The sequence below is a fragment of the Alternaria dauci genome, chromosome 5, assembly GCF_042100115.1.
Source record: "Alternaria dauci strain A2016 chromosome 5, whole genome shotgun sequence".
Lineage (NCBI taxonomy): Eukaryota > Fungi > Ascomycota > Dothideomycetes > Pleosporales > Pleosporaceae > Alternaria > Alternaria dauci.
Genome location: NC_091276.1, coordinates 1309630 through 1329209, shown reverse-complemented (window position 1 = coordinate 1329209; position 19580 = coordinate 1309630). Strand labels below are relative to the sequence as shown.

Below are 19580 nucleotides of genomic sequence, written 5' to 3'. Positions count from 1 at the left end.
ACAATTTGCAGGACTGATGAGCTGTGGAGCCTCGCTCAATCTGCCATGTAAGCGCTCGAGGGGTCGTTACGGAGGTGCGACCGACGATAGTCGCCCTTGTGCAGCGCGGAGGTCACAGCATAACAATAGGCGACAGTCATACAGTCGGCGTGTCCTAGCCAGAGTTTGCTATGGCGGTGAAACGGGTGCCCTCGCTTCATCATTGGCGACTCATGGGCGGCGATTGAAACAAAGGGCCGGCCGGATGTGCTGCAGATGGCTGGGCGACGACGATGACAGCAACCCTGTCCGGTTTTTTGGAGGTGTTTGTGCGCGACATCTGGAAGCGTGCCGTGTGTTGATGGATGTCAGCCCACTAGGCCGGGGAGGAGATGAAGCTGCGGCTGGGCGATCTGCTGTTGCGTCACTGGCCGTGTTCTGGCCGTTGGGGGCCCTGCAATGGATGCGCGAGCCCTGAGCTGGATGTCAGCATTCGCTACAAAAAACAAAAGTCCCGTGACTGTGGTGTGTATGTAGGTGTGTGGGGGTACGTCCATACCGAGGTAGAGGTTTAGGGGTCTTCGCGTTCGCTTTGGCACTGAGCTGCATCTTGTCCGTCGATGCATGGATGCAGATGCGTGCCTGGAGCCTATAATGTGCCACACGTCTGTGGCGGTAAGCTGGCTGTGGCGCATGCGATGGCAAAGTGGTTGACGACAGAGATGCTGCCTAGCCTACCACCAACGGACTTTGTTTTCGCAGTTTTCACAGTCTTCTGAGCAAACGAAGCACGCTTTGAAAGGATAAAAAGACCACGGCTATTTCGTCCAGCCCGCTCCTGCTGCCACCTTCTCTCACTGCTCAGGTACTACTAAACCCCGCCAAGAAGTGGAAGTGCCTCATCATCCCCACTACCTCGTCTTGAACATCAACACCCCACCCGACACAGCGCCATCTTCAACCACGCACACAGCAACCGCCAAGATGAAGATCACATTCAAGGCATGTTCCTTGCTGCACGCTCGGCCGCCACCGAGCCACAGCTAACCTCTCTGCAGGACCTCAAGCAGAACAAGTTCGTCATCGAGGCCGAGCCTTCGGAAACGGTGCGCAGACCCGCCACAGGTCGAAATTCATCGCAACCATATGCTAACACACGCACTAGATTGGCGCTCTCAAGTCCAAGATCCAGGCAGAGAAGGGCTGGGAAGTTCCTCAGCAGAAGCTCATTTACTCTGGTAAGCTTGCAGCCGCACCCGGCAGCTACAGTCCAGTCGCTGACACAAGACCATAGGCAAGATCCTGCAAGATGCCAACACGGTCGAGTCGTACAACATTGAGGAGAAGGGCTTCATCGTCTGCATGGTCTCCAAGCCAAAGGCCGCTGCGTCGACAAGCAGGGCAGCGCCGTCCACACCTGCCCCAGCAGCAGCAGCAGCCCAGACGCCCGCAGCTCCTGCCGCCCCGGCACCTTCATCCAGCACACAGAACGCCCCCGCTACACCATCGCCAGCACCGGCACAGGCGTCCGGCGAGCGCTTCAATGACCCCTCGGCTCTGACTATGGGTGGAGAGCGCGAGGCCGCCATTGCGAACATGGAGAGCATGGGTTTCGCAAGGGCCGACATTGACCGGGCCATGCGCGCTGCCTTCTTCAACCCCGACCGCGCGGTTGAGTATCTTCTGACTGTAGGACAAGCGATGCTCCTGACATTCAGACACGTTCTAACGCCATTCTAGGGTATCCCAGAGAGCGCGCTCCAGGAGCAGGCACAACAAGCACAAGCCCGTGCTCCGACCTCGCCCACGCCCCTCCAAGGCAACACAGATGCGCCCGCGCCCACCGGGAACGCGCCTTCCGGAGGTGACGAGCCGATGAACCTGTTCGAGGCCGCTGCCCAGGCTGCTCAGAATCGCGGAGGTGGTGGTGGTGCTCGCTCTGGTGGTACTGGAGGCGGTGCTGGGGCCGGTGCGCTCAACGCCAACTCTCTCGACTTCTTGCGCAACAACCCGCAGTTCCAGCAGCTACGACAAGTCGTACAACAGCAGCCACAAATGCTTGAGCCCATTCTACAGCAGGTCGGCGCAGGTAACCCTCAGTTGGCGCAGATGATCGCAAGCAACCCCGAGCAGTTCCTGCAGCTCCTCGCAGAGGACGCAGACGAGGATGCGCCTCTGCCGCCCGGTGCCCAGGCCATCTCCGTAACCGAGGAGGAGCGCGAGGCTATTGAGCGCCTGTGTCGCCTCGGCTTTGAACGCGATCTCGTCATCCAGGCCTATTTCGCATGCGACAAGAACGAGGAGCTGGCCGCAAACTTCCTCTTCGACCAGCCCGACGATGCGGACGATCAGTAGAGCCCTCGAGCTTTGTGCCACCACTGTGCGACCCTACCATACCCGATATTGACATTCGTCCGTCTGATATCACTGTTACAATCGCACGACAAATATCCCGAAATTGGACGATACTATCTCGAGTCCACTCCCATCACACGGCTAAGTGCAGTACTCGGGATGCGGAAAGGAATTTCCAACCAGTCCTACTGCTCTCCACGACGATACATGATACCTTCCGCATACGGCATGTTTAGGAGCTGGGACTGCTGATTCTCTAGGTAGTTGAAGGACCAGCATGCGCTTGCCAGGCTAAGTAATAGCCCATCAATAAACCATCCCATTTCCAATACTGAGTTGCAACGTGTGATGATGACAATACGATATGACTTCCCAACAATAGCTACCTGCCTCTAGTCTGCCACGTATCACTGTCGTAGCTGCGGTAATCTAACGCGAACCCCTAAAATACAGTCCACGCAGGCGGCAGGAAGGGAAAAAAGCACGCCCTCGTTGTGTCGCTCAGCCTCCCCAGAAAAACAAAGGAAATGTCGCGTACTCCAGCAGGCTGCCCTGACCCTACGTTCACACCTCCTTTTTCCGTTTCCAAACGGACATGCCTTTTATTTTTGTTCAAGATCCCAGGCGGCCCGCTCCCTCCTTGAGCGTCCCGCTCCCTGGTCCTGGGACGTTTTTTTTTCTTAATTCCACGTCGTTCCTATCTAGGCTAATATCCTCGTATCACGTATCTTCTTTGCTTTATTTGACCCTGAAGAAGCGAATAGGCAAGTTTCAGCGAGAGTCTTGTGGTGTGAGCAGCAGGGCTACAATGGTATGATATCAGGGGGATATGTGCATGTTGCATGATACCAATGTCGAGCGATGTCGCACGCAACAAACGAATAATAATGTAGAAGAACATTGGGGCCCCAAAAGGATTGATTTGGTACAGCAGTGGTATACAAGTAGACTAGCTAGAGAAAAGATTATGCTTCTACAGCAGCAGCCTTCCTCTTGCGGCTCCTCTTCTTCTTTTTCTTCTCGCCTTGGACAATGTTGCCGTCCTTGCCGTTGTCGCGCCCAGAAGGAGCAGCGGGCTCTTCTTCGCCAACCAAAGTCTCAAACCCACCCTTGGGTCCGTCTGGATCGCCAAAGGTGTCTAGTCTCCATTGCCTGAGGCGGGCCTTCTTACTGAGGAACTTTTTATCCTTCTTCTTCTTGACGGGATCTCTAAACGCTGCTAGTTTCTTCAGTCCAGCGAATTCGTTCAGCGCCTTGTCATCTGCGAGCAAAATGTCGCGCGCAGTCAGACCGAAACTTGTGGGAGATGTTTCGCGGTAGCGGAAGCGGGAGGCGGCCTTGGACGGCTTGGAAGCCAGCGCTGCCTCGTATTCGAGGTTTTGGTTGACGAGGTTTTCTATGAGGCGGCGGTCGCGACGAGCGGTGGATTTGGCTTCTGCGCGTCCTTGTTTCCGCTGCTTGGACGACTTCTTGGATGATGCACCGGCTTCAGTTTCTTCTTGTTCTTCATCGTCAACCTCTGCTCCAGCATCGGGCATGTCCTCGTCTGATGAAAGGTCGGGTCGCTCTTCGTCAGAATCGTCCTTGAAGTCAGGGACGAGATCCTTGATTTCGATGTCGTCGTCAAACTTGGGCTTCTTAGGCTTCTTGCTCTTCTTACCGCCATCTTCCTCGTCCTCGGCGCCAGCCTCGCCGTAGTATGCATCGCCGAAGCGTTTCTGCATTTCGGCATCCCACTGCTCGTCTGACCAGTCGGCCTCTAATACATCTTTCCACTCCTCTATCTTGAAATCCCTGCCGCTGAGGCCTCCAATTTTGCGGATTTGCTTGACCTTGTTCTCCATGTCTTCGATCTTGAGCTTCCGAAGACGTGCAAGCTCTTGCTCCTTCTCTCTGCGTTCGGCTTCTCTCTTGGCCCTGGCCATTTCGCGAGCCTTCTTCCGACCGGTCTTGTCGTCTCGGCGCACGGTGGTGCTTGCAACGGCATCACGCGCATATGTCATGATTTTCTCGTTTGCGCCGGTCGTGTCCTCAAAGTATAGGTTGTAAGAGTTTTCCCACTCATCGGCAGCAGCGTCTTCTTCTTCGTCATCGGACATGAGGGGTTGGAAGCGGGCAGATTGTGTGGGCACCCAAGCGCGAGACGCCATGAAGTTGGACAAGAATGTTTCGGGGTCCTGGTCAGCTTTCTCGACGTCTTCGGCCGTGATCTTGACCCGGTCATTCTTGGACTTCTCCGGCTTCTGTTTCGCAACGATGAAATCGTCGTCTTCTTCTTCATCTGCGTCCTTGAGTGCCTTGACGAGATCCTGCCTAGCGTCCTCTTGTTCCTGTGCATATGTCTTGGGCGGCGCATCTTCGTCGTCGTCTTCAACTGTAAACTTTCCCTCGAGAAGATTCTTGGTGTGGTAGTCTCGCAGTGTCATTGACGGCTCCTTGCTCTTTGCATCAGCGCCTGCTCCGCCGTCTTCGAGTTCCTTGTAGAACTTGGCTTCCTTGTTATAGATGCGAGGGTCTTTTGCACGCAGAGCCTGGAGAGTAGCATTGACCTGCTCGTCGAGTTCCTCGTCGAGCAGTTCAGCCGCATCGTCCTCTTCCACGCCTTCTTCAGAGTCTTCGGATTCGTCGCCGCCGTTTTCGAAGGCCTTGTCCTTGCCGTACTTTTCCTCTACTGCTTCAAGTTAGTCGCTGGGCATGACATGACTCGAGACGGAACGCGCGTACGTCGGAACTTCTCTGCCTGCTTCTTGTTGTGCTCGTATTTGCGAGCGTATTCCTCGTTGACCTTGAGCGACACCCGGCCATGATCGCCGTCGGAGCCCTCGTCGTCGGTGTTGTCGAGCAGCTTTGCCTTCTTGGTGGGCGGCTCGCTCGTCGCATCCAGGTCGCGCTTGCCGCCGCTGGTGGGCTTCTTCTTCTCCTTGGTAGCTGCCATGGCGGGGTGTTGAGGTTTGGGGTGGTGGTTGGCCTGGCGTGCGCCGGATGGTCACAAAATTTTGGTGGAGCAGGCGCTAGTGTGCATGAACCCTGGCGTCCGTTCGCCGCGGCAGTGACGATGGACCCGCCGCATCCCCAATCGAGCGGTGCGTGAGGGAGAAGCGTCAACACGCGACATGCTCGACTGCTCTCTGCACCATGTATCATAGCTTCCTTGTCTAGTCCTGTTCAGCTTCCCTGCGCGCGATACCCATTTCCACAGCGTTTGTCCACGAGAAGCCGGCAGCATGGCGGACGAGATGCCGCCGCAACTCAGCATAGAGCCCGTCTCCAGACCGCTGGATCTGATGTTTGTCCCGACGACGTGAGCTACATGGACAGGCACACACTGACACAGACACCCAGACCAGTCGTAATCAAAGAAGCCGCCCTCGATTCGCCCACGTTCCGCGCCACCGCCGTCCACTACGGCGACCAGATCGAGCTGATAGAACGATGGCTCACCTCCTTCGCCACGGTGACGTCGAAACTGGCCGCAGAATGCACCAACATGCAGTCGCTCATCGACACGTACATACAAGCCTCGCACCCTCCACTGCAGCTCTCCGAAGCAGTCGTCGACCACGATTACACTGTCCTGGCCCTGAAGCGATTCGGAGAGGGCGCACGCGAGTTCTGGAATGGCGCATTGCGCAGCATGAAGAGGGCCGAGCAGACCATGTGCGAGCCCATGAGGGCGTTCGTGGCCAACGACTTGCGCATGCTCAAGGAGGCGCGCAAGAACCTCGACTCGACACAGCGCACATTCGACGGGGCCATTGCACGCTATGCCGGTCAAGTCAAGACAAAGGAGGCGTCGTCGCTGAGGGAGGATGCCTTCCAGCTGCATGAGGCGCGACGAGCATACCTCCAAGCCAGCATGAACTTCTGCGTCATGGCCCCCCAGGTGCGGTTGACGCTAGACAAGATACTAGTCAAGGTCGTCAACGAGCAGTGGAAAGACATGAAGGCCGCAACAGAGGCTTCAAGCAAAGGCTTCAACTCATGGACAACAGATGTCGAGCGCGTACGCGGCTGGAGTAAGGAAATGGAGAACGGCGAGCGTGTCTTCAAGCGAGAGCTGCATCTGGCACGGCAGCAGATCGAGGGTGCAGCCGAAGTCAGTGCAAGGCCGTCACGAGACTTGGATACATATGCAGCTTCGACTGTCCCCTACCTCGGCACCGCGCCTTCTTCCGCAAACCTACCGTCTCCAGCAAAGCCCGAGTTTGGCGTTGAAAAGGCAGAGAAACAGGGCTGGCTGTTCCAGCGCACAATCACCGGCAAGCCCGCCAGGACCTATTGGGTCAGACGTTGGTTCTTCGTCAAAAATGGCATCTTTGGCTGGCTCACGCAGGGGACGCGGTCCGGTGCCGTTGAAGAGTCAGACAAGATCGGTGTGCTGCTATGCGGCATCCGGCCAGCCTTTGCCGAGGAGCGACGCTTCTGCTTCGAGGTCAAAACAAAAGACACTACCATCCTTCTCCAAGCCGAGACCCAGAACGACATCACCGAATGGATCTCCTCCTTTGAGGTTGCCAAGCGCAAAGCCCTCGAGGACACATCCAAGGATCTGTCGGGCGCGGCGTCCGTAGACGCTGCTTTTTCTATAAGCCCTCCCATAGCTCCCGAGTTTGCCGCAAAGACCTCTGAGGGATACGCTGGCCAACCAGGTGAAGATGCAGTTGCTATGGACCGTGCCGAATCGCTCGGCGTCCCTGGTGGTGATGGCAACGCGACACGCGGTAGCTTCGACGTGTCGTCTCGACGTGGCACTACGACTGAAGGCGATAGCAGCCGCCGTGATCACACTGCTAGGATCATGGAGAAACTCGACTTGACAAGAAAATCCACAGTAAACCCTCAATTGAGTGGAAGCAACCCCTCTTCTGCCAGCGGTGGCATTGCTAGCCTCATCTCCGCGAGTCTTGCCTCAGCTAGTCATAACATTGTGCAGGCCGGACAAATTGCCGCTCCTGCACCCGGACTTCCTGATACTCGCCTTGTCATGGGCCAGACACTTCCGTATACTAGTCTCGCTCCCTCCACCCTTGCGAGCCCGCCGGCTCCGACAAACCTTAGCAAAGCCGCTGTCGCTGTGAGCGGAGAGCGAGGTCTTGGGACCGGTCGTCAGGGTAACATGCCTGGTGGGCTTATGGCCAACCTGTGGGGCTCAGTCAACTGGGGATACGTCAACGTTATTGGGCGCGAAGAAGAGACCAACACTCGTGATCGTAGCCAATCTGGGCCTCCAAGCCCCGTCAATCCATCCCCAGTTGTCGGGCCCAGTGATGAGAAGAATGGAACAGAGGTAGCACCTACTGTCCCAACTAGCGCTACTCACCGTAAGTCAAGTAGCATGGGCGGACCCATTCCAGTGCCCAACAAGCCCAATGCCGAAGAGGTTGATTTCCCAAACTACTACCCTCTCGCTTTGCGGATGCAAGATGCGCAGTTCCGTATACTTTTTCCGACAGTGCCTCGGGCGGAGAAGGTTGTGCTAGTATTCCGTGCGGTGTGGAATCCTACAGAGCAACAAGAGTTCCCCGGACGCGTATATGTCACAACCAAGAATATCTACTTTTACAGCAACCATCTTGGTCTTGTGCTTGTCACTGGAATAAGCATGGCTTCCATTGATGAAGTCACCGCTGCACCCGGCAAGGACTGCGACTTTCTCTTCCTCCACTTCAAGTCAGGCTCCAGAGAAGATGGTGCAACCAGGCTTACTGTCAAGACGTTCCTCGAGCCTCTCAAATTGCTCTTGCGTCGCTTAAACTTCCTTGTACGCAATACTACTTCCCGAGAGCACAACTTGGAAGAAACAGTAAAGGGGATGATCAAGATGGAGACGGACGAAAGTCTTAATTCAGCGGGAGAAGAGGGCTGGGAGGAGATATCCCCAGACACGCCTATTGACCCAAATACTTATGGCGGTGGGAAGAATATCAAAGCAAGTCTCCGCATCGATGGCAACCTATTTGGACCATCAGGTACAAGTGCTGGAAAGAACGCCACCAAATTCAAGCTTCCATCGCAAGCTGTGGTCTTCGCCCCTGCTGGCATGACGCAAGTTGCTGTGGAGAAGGAGTATGACATTAGCGCAAAAGGACTATTTCATATACTCTTTGGCGACAAGAGCGCTGTGTTCCAGTTGCTATACCGGGAGAGGAGAGCATCGCGCATTGTTCAAGGCCCCTGGATCACGAGTGACAAAAACCTCCAACGAAGGGATTTCGAGTATGAAGTCGCGCAGCCGGGTAAAAACGGAGCGGTCGTTATAAATGACTACCAAGTCATTGAGGTCTTGAACGACCATCTTTGTTACGTCATCTCGGATCGCAAAACGCCTTGGTACCTGCCAGGGCACGAGCGATTTGTGCTTCTCAGCAAGACTGTCATCACACATGTCTCGAAAGCACGGTGCAAACTGGCTATCCATACAAAGGTAGACTGGAAGCGAAATCCACGTTTTGCGAAGAAGCTCATCGAACGTCAAGCCTTGCAAGACTTGGAGCTTGAGGCTCAGGATCTTGTTGATGTCGTCAATGACCAGGTCGCAAGGCTCGGTCACAACCGAAGCACGAACAAGGTTACGGGTATATTCGGTCAGATTGGAGCTCAGACACAAGCTGTGCAGCTCGATGCGCAGGAAATTCCACCGCCAAACCGACCACGGAAGTTCAAGTTACGGCCACAGACAACAGCTTCTTTTGTTGCGCAATATATAGGCAACATTGTCATCAGTGTGCTGTCAACAGTTATGAGTTGGATACTGGCAATCGGCGCAGGGCTTGGCAAAGTCGTTTCAGCACACTCTTTGCTCTTTGGCCTCCTGTTAGTCAGTGGCGGTGCCAATTTCTTCTACACTTCAAGAGACAGTTGGAACTGGTGGCATGAGCGAAATGCCGTAAACTATATGTCGCGACTGGGCGTCAAACCATCGACTACAATGACCCGCTCGATTTACATTCGCGACATTGAGGAGTCGTTCTTGAACAGGAATAGTACAGATCTTGAGTTTTCAGTACCAGTTGCGGCTAGCACTGAGAACAAATGGTCCGTTGCCCTCGACTTGAAATCCTGACGTAGCTAACTTTGCATAGCCATCAGACATTCACGACTCTGCTTCAGAACCCCTTATCGGCAGTTTCGACACAGTCATTCTTTAGACCCTCTACGCATAGCACCCAGCGTCTCCACCGCACGCGACAGAGCCTTGGCTCGCATCGTCATGACCTACTCGTTGCTCTACGGGTTGTCAATCGGATTGAGAAAGAAGTAGTGGAAGCGGAATACGAAAACTGGTTGCTGGATGAGACTCACAAATGCAGCAAGGTTGGACAGCTCTTGGAGAGCGCAGCTAAGAAGGGGAAAGAGAAGCAGGTGGAAAACTGGGTGAAAGGTTATTGCGGAGATTGTCAGAAGAGCTTGAGGGTGGTTGAGGAGAGCCGGAAGGGTCTAGTTTGAGTCTTACTTCGGCTAGCTATTGGGCTCAGTACGGAGTTGGGGGCAGCGTACCGGACAAGAGTATAATGTCATCGCGCAACCCACACAACGCAGATAAATCATCTCGGCTCCAAAAATGTGTTGGACCCTGGATTCTCCGCACAACTTCGCCTCAAACTGGTTGCTCTAAGTTTTCGTTTGTTTTGCACTTACCTGGACACTGTCTAGTTTCTTCACCTCGACGGCGTTCGCGTTTGCGCTCGACTTAGATCCTGACTTTCCTGGGCAAATACAGACAGTTCGTGTAGCTAATATATACAGTCAAACAACCGCAGCTGTGACCGTGCTCGGTATGACTTGCGAGATCAAGGACGATGCCCTAGTCGCGAACGGCGACCTGAAGATCTCCTTCCGACGGACAGTTCGCGTACCTGAAACTGAGGAACCAAACTACCTTCCTCCCGACCTTGGTGCTTTTCCACTCAAGCCCGTATCGCAATATAGCAAAACCCTGCCTTCAGGCATGGCTGCCAAGGGAGGAGTACTCTTTCCCATGTATCGTAAGTGTAACCATTAAGTGCCCGTAACAAAAAGTCCCAGCCTGACGAATATGTTCCAGAATCCGAAGCCATGTGGATCAACTTCAGTACCATTCATGAAGACATGCTACCGTATATGATCAAGATCTACGTTGGCGGCGTGAATGTGATTTCAGCCCAAACCGCTACGGAGCTCATGGCTAGCCGCTCTCGACATCAAATGCAACTAGTGACAACTTCGTCTGACCCCAAAGCCGCGTCTCCTCCTCAAGATTATGTCGTGGTACCGGGGCAGAAGTGGATTGATGGAATCGCCAACGGAGACGGTACCGTTCGCCAATTCGTTGCTACCCCTTTGTACAGCGGACTCTCGGTTGAAGCGCAAATGGCCCAGCAGGACGCAATAGGCGGAGTACAGATCGAAATAACCCCTTACAAGCTCCCTATCTCGCGTACATTTCCAGGTAGACCCATGCAGATCTTCCTGAAGCACCTCAATGGTACAACCAAGACCTTCAACGTCACAAATCTGGAGCCCATCGATAACTTCAAGCTCCGTATTCGTGAAGCCACGGGCATTCCAATCAGCATGATCCGCTTGATATATGCGGGCAAGCAGCTTGAGGGTAAATTAGCTCAGTGATAATCTGAACGGATATTAATGTGCTAACTATACGATAGACGGGCGAGTCTTCGAGGACTATCGCATCTTCAAGGAAGCCACTATCCATCTGATCCTTCGCCTTCGAGGTGCCGGCTCCCCTATAGACAAGCCTATACCCGAAATGAATATTGCAGTTGGTGGTCTAATTAAGCAAGTCATACATCGCGATACGCATCGACCCAATTGGGATACTACCAAGACCACTGTCCTCAATGCCCAGATCCTCAACTCTGTGCTATACCAGGCTGTAACTGGTGCCAAGTCCCTTGCGCCGCCCCTTCTCCACGAAAGATATCTATATCACGGGCTTCCCTACTACAAGATGTGCGAGGAGCCAAGCAATGTCTACGGTGACTTCGACATGGTCAAGTCTGTAGAGCAAATTACGGGCAAGACTGAGAGTAAGGTCGCGAATACGGCCCCTCAGATCGTGAAAATTGGGAAAGATTACGAGACTGGGAACCCGCAAGGCCTTCTGCAAGTATTGCATCCGATGTCTGAGCCTGACAATGTGTTAGAAAGCTATCATGTTGCGAGCTTCTAGACCAGCGTACGGCAGCTTAGACGTCGACGCAGAATGTTTTGGGGGTGTGAAAGCATATTGGGGGTTTGGAGGTTATTTTGGGTCGTCGAATTGGTTCTTGGCTGAATGTTCATGTAGATATGCGTAGAGCCTCCGTTTTGATCAATTGTAAACACCCGGACAGTATGGGATGAGTTCAACTACATGACTAGAATTTAAGGATGAATTCATTTCTTCTGTGACTCATCTTTTTCCTCATAACCAAACTTTTGATATGGTACCCTTGTATCTGGATGGTTAAGAGTCCCCCATCACGGCTCTCCCCTGTTTCTGACAGTCTTAGCGGTACTACTTCTCAGTCAGCTCTCACTCTATCTATCCGATTCGAATTTCTGTCTAGAAGGTTTGCCTCTCCAGCGTACCTTGACGAAGCCAATATCCTGTGCCTTCTCGCGGAAAGCCTGACGACTCATGTTGAGTCCGTATTTGCGAATGATACCAGACTTCTTCTTGTCACCAGTGACAACACTACCAATAAAATCAGCAGTCAGTCTTCTTCTCAATGGAGTTGGTCCAACGTACCAGCCGATAGAAGCCTTTCCGTAAGTTCGTGGGCGCGAGTACCAGACTGATTCGTGCGACATTTTGGCAAGTCTGTTCGATGGGATTCGGGAAGCCGTTGGGTGTTCAGAAGTCGCAAAGCTATCTGGAGGCGCAGGACGGGTCTAGTTGGAGTTTTGTGAAGGGAATTTCGTTTTTGTGGCGGTAGAGGTGCATGATTGTGTGTAGTAGTACCTTGTTGGACACCCCGTCTGGGGTTGCATATCATGGTACTCGCGAGGGGGAGGCGGTAACGTGATCTGGGATATCGTTTGATAAGCCACTACAGATATCTGGTCTCATCGTAATGCGAGTGTTAACACTGTCTCTAATAGCCGTGCGATAGACCGAAGATGGTCGTGCTCGTAATCACGTACAAATCCGTCTTCTTTCCAAAACCGGCATCGACGATGATAACGCTTCTCAGTGAACAATGCGAACGACAAGGGAAGGACGACGGAACGTATGGGTTTTACGGGAGTAGTATTTGTTCTAGTGTCTGACTGCCTGAGCCTGCTCAGAGAGCTCTCAACAATGCGCCGAAACGATACATCATGACGACCGTGACCAGAACCCTATGCGCCCGACCAATACGCCGAAAGCCATTTGTAAAAAGGAAAAAGGGCAATGCTTCATATAAAAGCCCAACTGCATGGATCATAATTATCACTGTTGTGACGCTTCATGACGGTGATGGTATCAGGTTTCAGATTTCCAAGGATTTGGAAGCACCCGAACCTCTTTCATGCCGCAGCCGACATACGCAGATTGCTTGTGCAAGCTACGCAAGGATACCAGTCCTATTCCATCCATGGGGTGATTCGTGATGTCGCTGTAATGCCATTTAGCTGGGAGAGTAGGATCGGTAAGATGGAGATGGGTGGCCGTACAGTCTCTGAAATGGTGGCAGAATACGTCGTACGGTGCCAGCCGCAATTAGCTCTCTGCAGTCGTGAATGTCGAAAAGGCATCATGTTGCATGTTGCAAGTGAAATGGAACGATGCGGGAGCGAGCCAGCCGCCCCGCAAACCCCAAGGATTACAACATGAGGTCGCCCGCTTCTTTTCATATATCGTCAATATCGTAGTAATCGTCAAAGCCGTACGGTGGACGTCGTATCTGAGGTCTCGCCCAACCGTTGCCAACGTCATCGTCATCTTTCTCCGCATCTAGTGGTGTCCAAACAATGACTTTTTTGCGCAGCCTCCAGCTTCTCTTGTTAAACCTCGCTTTCATGTCACGCTCTTTCCCGTACCCAGGCGACTTCTGAGTAATGTCGACATTGTCGCCGCGCTTCACTACGACAAGTAATGCTTTCCGGGCGCCAGCACCTCTAGTCAGCTCTTCATCATCAATCCCGCCAAATCCCTGAAGTTCATGCTCTTCTGGGTTCTGTTCGAAAGGCTCGCGCCTGTTTGGATCAAGGACGGATGTGCAGTCATTTTCCTCGGTCGCTCTCAAGACTTGCACAATAGATCCGGAATCTTCTCCATCTCTGTTTGATAGTCTCTTGTTCCAAAACCTGGGCTGCGGCTGACGGCAAATGTCCCCCGTTTCACGAGATCCGTGGCTTCTGGAAGGGCTAAAGCCGAGCATGCGTGAACTCCGAGTGACATAGCGAAGCTCTCTCCATCCGTTACCGCGGTTTATCAGATTCGTGATTGCATCATACTCCGGTGCAGCAGCTGCCACCGCGAAGACGGTCAAACAGTCCAATCGGAGCGCTGGAAGCAACTGGAAGATGGATTCGTGACGGTACATGAGATCGTCGAAGCCTTTGAGATAGCGCATCATTGGGGAGCCGATCAACCGAAGGTGGCGGATCTTCGACACCGTGGACTCCGGCAACTCGGACAGTCTGTTTAGCATAGTCTGGGGGTCTTCAAAGTTGAAAGTAACACGCTGAAGCCACATGTCGCGTGTTTCGATGTGAATCTGGCGGGATGCGCGCAATAGCGCGAGGGAATGTGGGGCAGGCTTGAGATACCTCTCGCCATAGCGGGGTGTGTATCGCAGTCCGAAAGTCAGCCTCGTCGAGTTGAAAACCAGCTCCCATATCTCGTCGCGTAGTTCCCGAGGAAGCTGCAGCAAAGGGCTCGAATCATTCATAGCAGTGTTGTCGTCCGTCATCCTTATCGACCTGATGGAGGTTTGGCGGGGTTCATTGTACCAGCGGTATCGGCCACTCTTGGGCGGGATAAAGTAGTCTTCGTCCTGAATCATCATCTTGGAGAAGGTTTGCCCTGCATTCAAGTCGAAGGCCGTGAAATGGCACCGAGACATGGGGATTGGCCGGCTTGATAACGCCTTGGTGGTGGTGAGTGCCAAGCAGGTTCCCGACTTGCCGTCACGCGACACCACATTAGTCGCCTGGCAATCTCGACTCAGCCACCTTCCATCTCCACCCAGTTGGGACGCCTACTCCACTCTTCTATCTCGACTTTCCCAATACCGTCAAAATGCCTCGCGCCCGCCGAATATCCCGCAGCTTGTTCCTCGTTCCTGTTTCCATGTTTCCCGGTCGACGCCCAGCTCCACACTCTGCGCTATGCGCATATCCAGACAATAAGCAACGCGTTAGGTTGGCCATTACATCAAGCGTATGCTTGGGACGCGTCTTGCATAGACTCCCGCACGGACAAAGACTCCAAAAATCGCGCTTCGAAGCTAACAGTAAGCAGTGGTACGCAGCTCAGAGTGCCACACATGGAGCCGATATCCAACCCTGGCAAATCACCGCCGACACAGAATCCTGTCGAACCGCTGAGTCTAGATACAAAAGCCCTGCCAAGCATCTCCACACTCACCGAGATGCGCTGTTTACCACCTGAACGCTATGCCACATTGATGTCCATATCCCGTCCCAAGTTGCCATTACCGAGGCGTATGGCCAAGACGCATACAAGCGAGCCTGCCACCGGAACATCTCGGGCACCATTTCCACCGTCCATTGGTCCCATCATCCTCCGAGCGGCACGGTAGGATGCGTCCCAACAACAAGTCGAGGCTGACAAGTGTGCCGTTCCGCTCGAGTACTGATATTGAAGAAACACATTCGTGCTTAATCGATAAGTTCCCATAACTCATGGACACTCTGGACATCGACAAGCCTGTAGCAGCTTTTTGATGCTTGGTGCGGGCAGATTGAAGTTCGGGTCAGCAACGCAGCTGTGGATCAGACTCCATAATAAGACATTGGGACTCCGCTCCAATGCAAGCATGCGTGAGACCAATGCATGGGGCTCCGCAAAACATTGTTTGGCGCTGCACTCACCATACCGGTACATTGTTCTCAAAGCCGCATATGGACTGCATCGGCGACCGCCGAACAAGCTCCAATCGTGGTATATGCGCCACAATAGAAGCATTGGATACGAGACGCTGCTCGGATGCTACTCCCAAAAGCCATCATGTACGTGCCCAAGATGAAGCAGTGCACGCCATAGAAGGGAAAAATCGAACACCCTACTAGGCAACTACAGAAGAGTAATCTATCTTCCTTTATAGAGCAATACTCTACCTAGGCGACTACAGGGGTAGCGTTCGATTTTTCCCTTCTATGGCGTGGTGGGGTCTTACACCGGTATACCGCTCTCGCACATACGACAGAGTGGATCTTTGGCCTATGCTGGAGGAAGTCTGGCCGTGTTAGCTTCTCAATAGGTAAGACTATGTAAGGATTGCGGATACAAGGCCACTCTGCAATAACCATCAAGCTCTTCGTAGATTCGGCTTGTGGCTCAGCTCTTTCGCGATTCTTGCTGGAGGCTTGTGAATTGACATTTGCCTTTGCTGACCGCCCTCAGAAGCGTTCGTCATGGCAGACATGTATGAGTAGGCTGAGGCGGTTGGCGCGATACGCTTAGCGGAGTAACTTGGCCCAACACCTGCAGAGTCTCCAGGTCCGTTCACTGATACCTCCACACCTTCCCTCACACTCCCTCGCCGATTGGGGTTTTGACCTTCTTTCTGTACAAATGGGCTTGATCTGTGTCTATCTCAAGTCCTGTCTCGGTCTTCTCCAACACGCGTTGCATGGCTCATTGCGGTCTATCACCTCAACAATTCAAATCGATGGACATCAGCTCAGTCTTCATTCTGCGTTTTGAACAGGTTTTCATCGTAGTCTTGTCGCATATTGGCTTTCCAACTCTACCATATTAACAATACGGCTTTCTATTACTAAACTATTCATTTGCATCAACCGTCTTCTTCAACTCTTTGGCCTCGCGCAACGTCCAGTCACTCTTCTCTTTGAGCTACTAACAGCAATGCCCACTTGTCGCTTTACAAGCGGCATCGTTCCCTAAGCCACTTCCCTTTCAAACATCCATCCCCGATGCCTTCTTCCCCAAGCAAAGTCAATACATCAAAGACTCGATGAAACAGACATTTCCCTAGGAAGGAAGGGCCTACATTCACCAGACCCTTCAAGATCCGAGATGCCCCACTAGTGTAGTGCCACCTGCTGAACCTGGAGTTGGGAAACGCGTTTTGCAACAACGACGACAGCCTAGGGTTCCAGAACCATGTCAGTAACCTATATCACTCCAGTGCTAGAGGATGTAGCGATTTTAGAAGATTGGAAGTTATCAAGAGAATAGCTCATGTCGTGCATTATCACTAGTACCGATGTGGGACTAGCTCCCTTTCATAATTGTTCGCATATTGAGCTCCCAATGACATCATTCTCAGTTAACACCGTTCCATGTCCACCATTCCCGTCCGAATCATTGCGCACAACCCACGGGAATACGGAACGTGTTCCAATATATCTCGCCATACCATGGCGCAATGCGGCCCAGTAAGCATGTGGCGCTGCTTTCGTTCGCCACGATGACGCGCGCTCAATTGAAACTCCCGTTCGCACGTAATGCCCTGGGTTATTAGCCCACACCCCGCCATCCAGCTTACATTGCGACATTACTCGATTATACGTAATTCCAAGCTCCCTTTGTCTCACAGTCTTCTTCATCCAAAGACTTGATACTTGGTTTTCGCATACCAATCACATAATGGCAGACTTCGCACCACCAGCAGTATGTACATGGCGATCGTAACCATGGTCATGGCGTGGTCATGGCTAACAGGGCATACAGGGTCCCCCACCACCCAAGGTACCGGAAGGCTGGAAAGCCGTATGGAACACGCAATACAACGAATGGTTCTACGTCAACATCTACACAAAGCAGTCACAATGGGATAAGCCGACCGAACCTGTCTATCCCCCCGGCGAAGCCCCGCCCGCTGGCGCTCCCCCCGGATATGCGCCTCCAGCAAGCGGAGCTGTCGGTGGATATCCTTCAGCCGCGAACGACAAGGGAAGCTTTGGTAGCAACAACCCCTACGCGAACACGAGCGAGGACGAGGCGCTTGCGAGAAGGCTACAAGAAGAAGAACAAGCGCGCGCCAACGGACACTCAGGCAACACAGGCGGGCATTCAAACGACTACTACACCCAGCCGGGGCAGTCGCAACCACCGCAGTACGGCGGTTATGGACAGCAGAGCACCAGCTCGTACTCCCAAGAACAACATCACGATGCGAGTACACAAGACAAGGGCAGTAAAGGCAAAGGCCTACTAGGCAAGATCCTCGGCAAGGCTACTGGCTCATCGCATTCCTCATCGTCGCACGGGTACCCACAACAGCATGGCTACGGACAGCCAGCATACGGCCACGCAGGTGGAGGAGGTTACTATGGTGGTGGAGGCTACGGCCGACCAATGGGTGGCGGTATGCCTATGGGTGGTGGTATGATGGGCGGTGGCAGGCGTCCAGGAGGTGGAGGCGGCATGGGAGGCATGGCCCTTGGGGCAGGAGGAGGTCTGCTGGCCGGTGGACTTATTGGATCCGCAATGGCGGGGGATGGCGGCGACACCTATGTTGAGAACAACTATGGTGATGATGGCGATATGGGCGGCGATGACATGGGCGATATGGGCGACATGGGCGACATGGGCGGGGACTTCTGAGACGATGCAGGCCCATCCTGTATGCCATTGTAGCTGATAAACACCTCTATTTCATTCCAACGTACACATTGTCAGGGGTTGCTCAACGAACGTTTGGCGCATGTGAACTATGACGTATCGCAGTAATCGGTTTAAATCTCTCCGAAAAGTCCAACACCAACAACGCCACGCTTGCAAAACATCGACATCTTCATGCTAAAAGCAACTTCGCGCCTAACAAACATCATGGCAGCCGATCAGCAAAAACGGAATATTGTTATTATTGGTAGCTCCCACCGACGCATTTGTATACCTCGAAGTTTTCTTGCTAACGACCGCAGGTGGCGGCATAATTGGCTCTACCACCGCCTACTTTCTTTCGCACCACCCAAGCTTCAACAAGGAAAGAGACAGCATCACACTTTTGGAAGCCACTAAGATTGCTGGTGGTGCATCGGGGAAAGCCGGTGGTCTTCTAGCATTATGGGCGTACCCGAATTGCATTGTGCCGCTCAGTTACAAACTGCATCAAGAGCTAGCTGAGAAGCATGGTGGCACTGAACGTTGGGGCTACAGAGCAGTACACTGTGGTCAGGTCGACATGTATGGTGTTCTGGCCAAGAACAAAGGTGCCAAAGACGGAGCGAATGGCAAGAGCAAAGAAGACTCAGTGAGTCTACAAAAGCGAACGCAGAAAGCGATCGGGTTACTACGCGCTGCTGGTGTACCAAAAGATTTGGATTGGGTGGCCGCAGATGGCATGAAGGCTTACGAGGAAATGGGTACACCACTCACGACGGCGCAAGTGCATCCTTACCATTTCACGACGAGTATGGCACAGCTTGCAGAAGGAAAGGGCGTCAAGATTGTGTACGGCTCTGCTACCAACATTGATCAAGAGAACGGCGCTGTGAAGTCTGTTTCATACAAGAGCAAAGAGTCGGGCGAAGAGCAAAAACTCGATGCTGATACTATTATCCTTACGGCAGGCCCATGGACAAAGACAGTCTGGAAGCCCTCGCCCATCTCAGCCCTCCGTGCTCACAGTGTCACGATTCGCCCTTCGCGACCCGTCTCTGCCTACGCACTCTTCACCTCAATAGACATGCCACGTGGTAACGGCAAACGCGGCGAGACCGTCACACCAGAGATCTATGCTCGACCTAACCAGGAAGTCTACGCGTGCGGCGAAGGTGACCATCTCGTACCCCTTCCTACATCTACTGACCTGGTTCAATGTGACGAGAGCCGGTGTCAAGAAATCTTTGAGCAGGTCTCTGCTATCTCGGAGGAGTTGAGAGATGGAGAGGTCACAGCAAGACAAGCGTGTTACCTGCCAAATGTTAGCAGAGGTAGCGGTCCGCTTATTGGAAAGACCAGTGTGAAGGGGCTGCTGATGGGTGCTGGACACACATGTTGGGGTATCCAGAACGGACCTGCGACAGGAAAGCTGCTAAGCGAGTTTGTATGGGATGGCGATGCGAAGAGTGCGCAAATTGGTAGTTTGGATCCCAGAAAGTTCGGTGTTTAGATGTAGTGT

The 19580-nt window shown here is 53.2% G+C and overlaps 6 protein-coding genes across 6 annotated transcripts; 4 read left to right on the top strand and 2 right to left on the bottom strand.

Moving 5' to 3' along the window:
• Positions 1 to 727: 727 nt before the first annotated feature.
• Positions 728 to 2656, top strand: ACET3X_005934 (uncharacterized protein). The gene is made up of 5 exons (XM_069452091.1): positions 728 to 981; positions 1038 to 1085; positions 1145 to 1217; positions 1274 to 1668; positions 1720 to 2656. Exons 1-5 carry the CDS (start codon positions 964 to 966, stop codon positions 2332 to 2334), a joined length of 1149 nt encoding a protein of 382 aa, XP_069306294.1. The 5' UTR covers positions 728 to 963; the 3' UTR covers positions 2335 to 2656.
• A 643-nt stretch (positions 2657 to 3299) lies between these two features.
• On the bottom strand, positions 3300 to 5269 carry ACET3X_005933 (uncharacterized protein; the record flags this gene model as incomplete). Its single annotated transcript, XM_069452090.1, has 2 exons — positions 3300 to 5005; positions 5059 to 5269. 2 exons carry the CDS (start codon positions 5267 to 5269, stop codon positions 3300 to 3302), a joined length of 1917 nt encoding a protein of 638 aa, XP_069306293.1.
• A 289-nt stretch (positions 5270 to 5558) lies between these two features.
• ACET3X_005932 (uncharacterized protein) lies at positions 5559 to 11506 on the top strand (the record flags this gene model as incomplete). The annotated part of the gene is made up of 6 exons (XM_069452089.1): positions 5559 to 5620; positions 5677 to 9369; positions 9417 to 9470; positions 10081 to 10319; positions 10379 to 10924; positions 10980 to 11506. The coding sequence occupies 6 exons, from the start codon at positions 5559 to 5561 to the stop codon at positions 11504 to 11506; spliced, it is 5121 nt and encodes a 1706-aa protein (XP_069306292.1).
• Positions 11507 to 13151: 1645 nt separating this feature from the next.
• ACET3X_005931 (uncharacterized protein) lies at positions 13152 to 14312 on the bottom strand (the record flags this gene model as incomplete). The annotated part of the gene is made up of 1 exon (XM_069452088.1): positions 13152 to 14312. The coding sequence occupies one exon, from the start codon at positions 14310 to 14312 to the stop codon at positions 13152 to 13154; it is 1161 nt and encodes a 386-aa protein (XP_069306291.1).
• A 2789-nt stretch (positions 14313 to 17101) lies between these two features.
• ACET3X_005930 (uncharacterized protein) lies at positions 17102 to 18061 on the top strand (the record flags this gene model as incomplete). The annotated part of the gene is made up of 2 exons (XM_069452087.1): positions 17102 to 17125; positions 17186 to 18061. 2 exons carry the CDS (start codon positions 17102 to 17104, stop codon positions 18059 to 18061), a joined length of 900 nt encoding a protein of 299 aa, XP_069306290.1.
• A 225-nt stretch (positions 18062 to 18286) lies between these two features.
• On the top strand, positions 18287 to 19571 carry ACET3X_005929 (uncharacterized protein; the record flags this gene model as incomplete). Its single annotated transcript, XM_069452086.1, has 2 exons — positions 18287 to 18326; positions 18382 to 19571. The coding sequence occupies 2 exons, from the start codon at positions 18287 to 18289 to the stop codon at positions 19569 to 19571; spliced, it is 1230 nt and encodes a 409-aa protein (XP_069306289.1).
• Between the last annotated feature and the right edge of the window lie 9 nt (positions 19572 to 19580).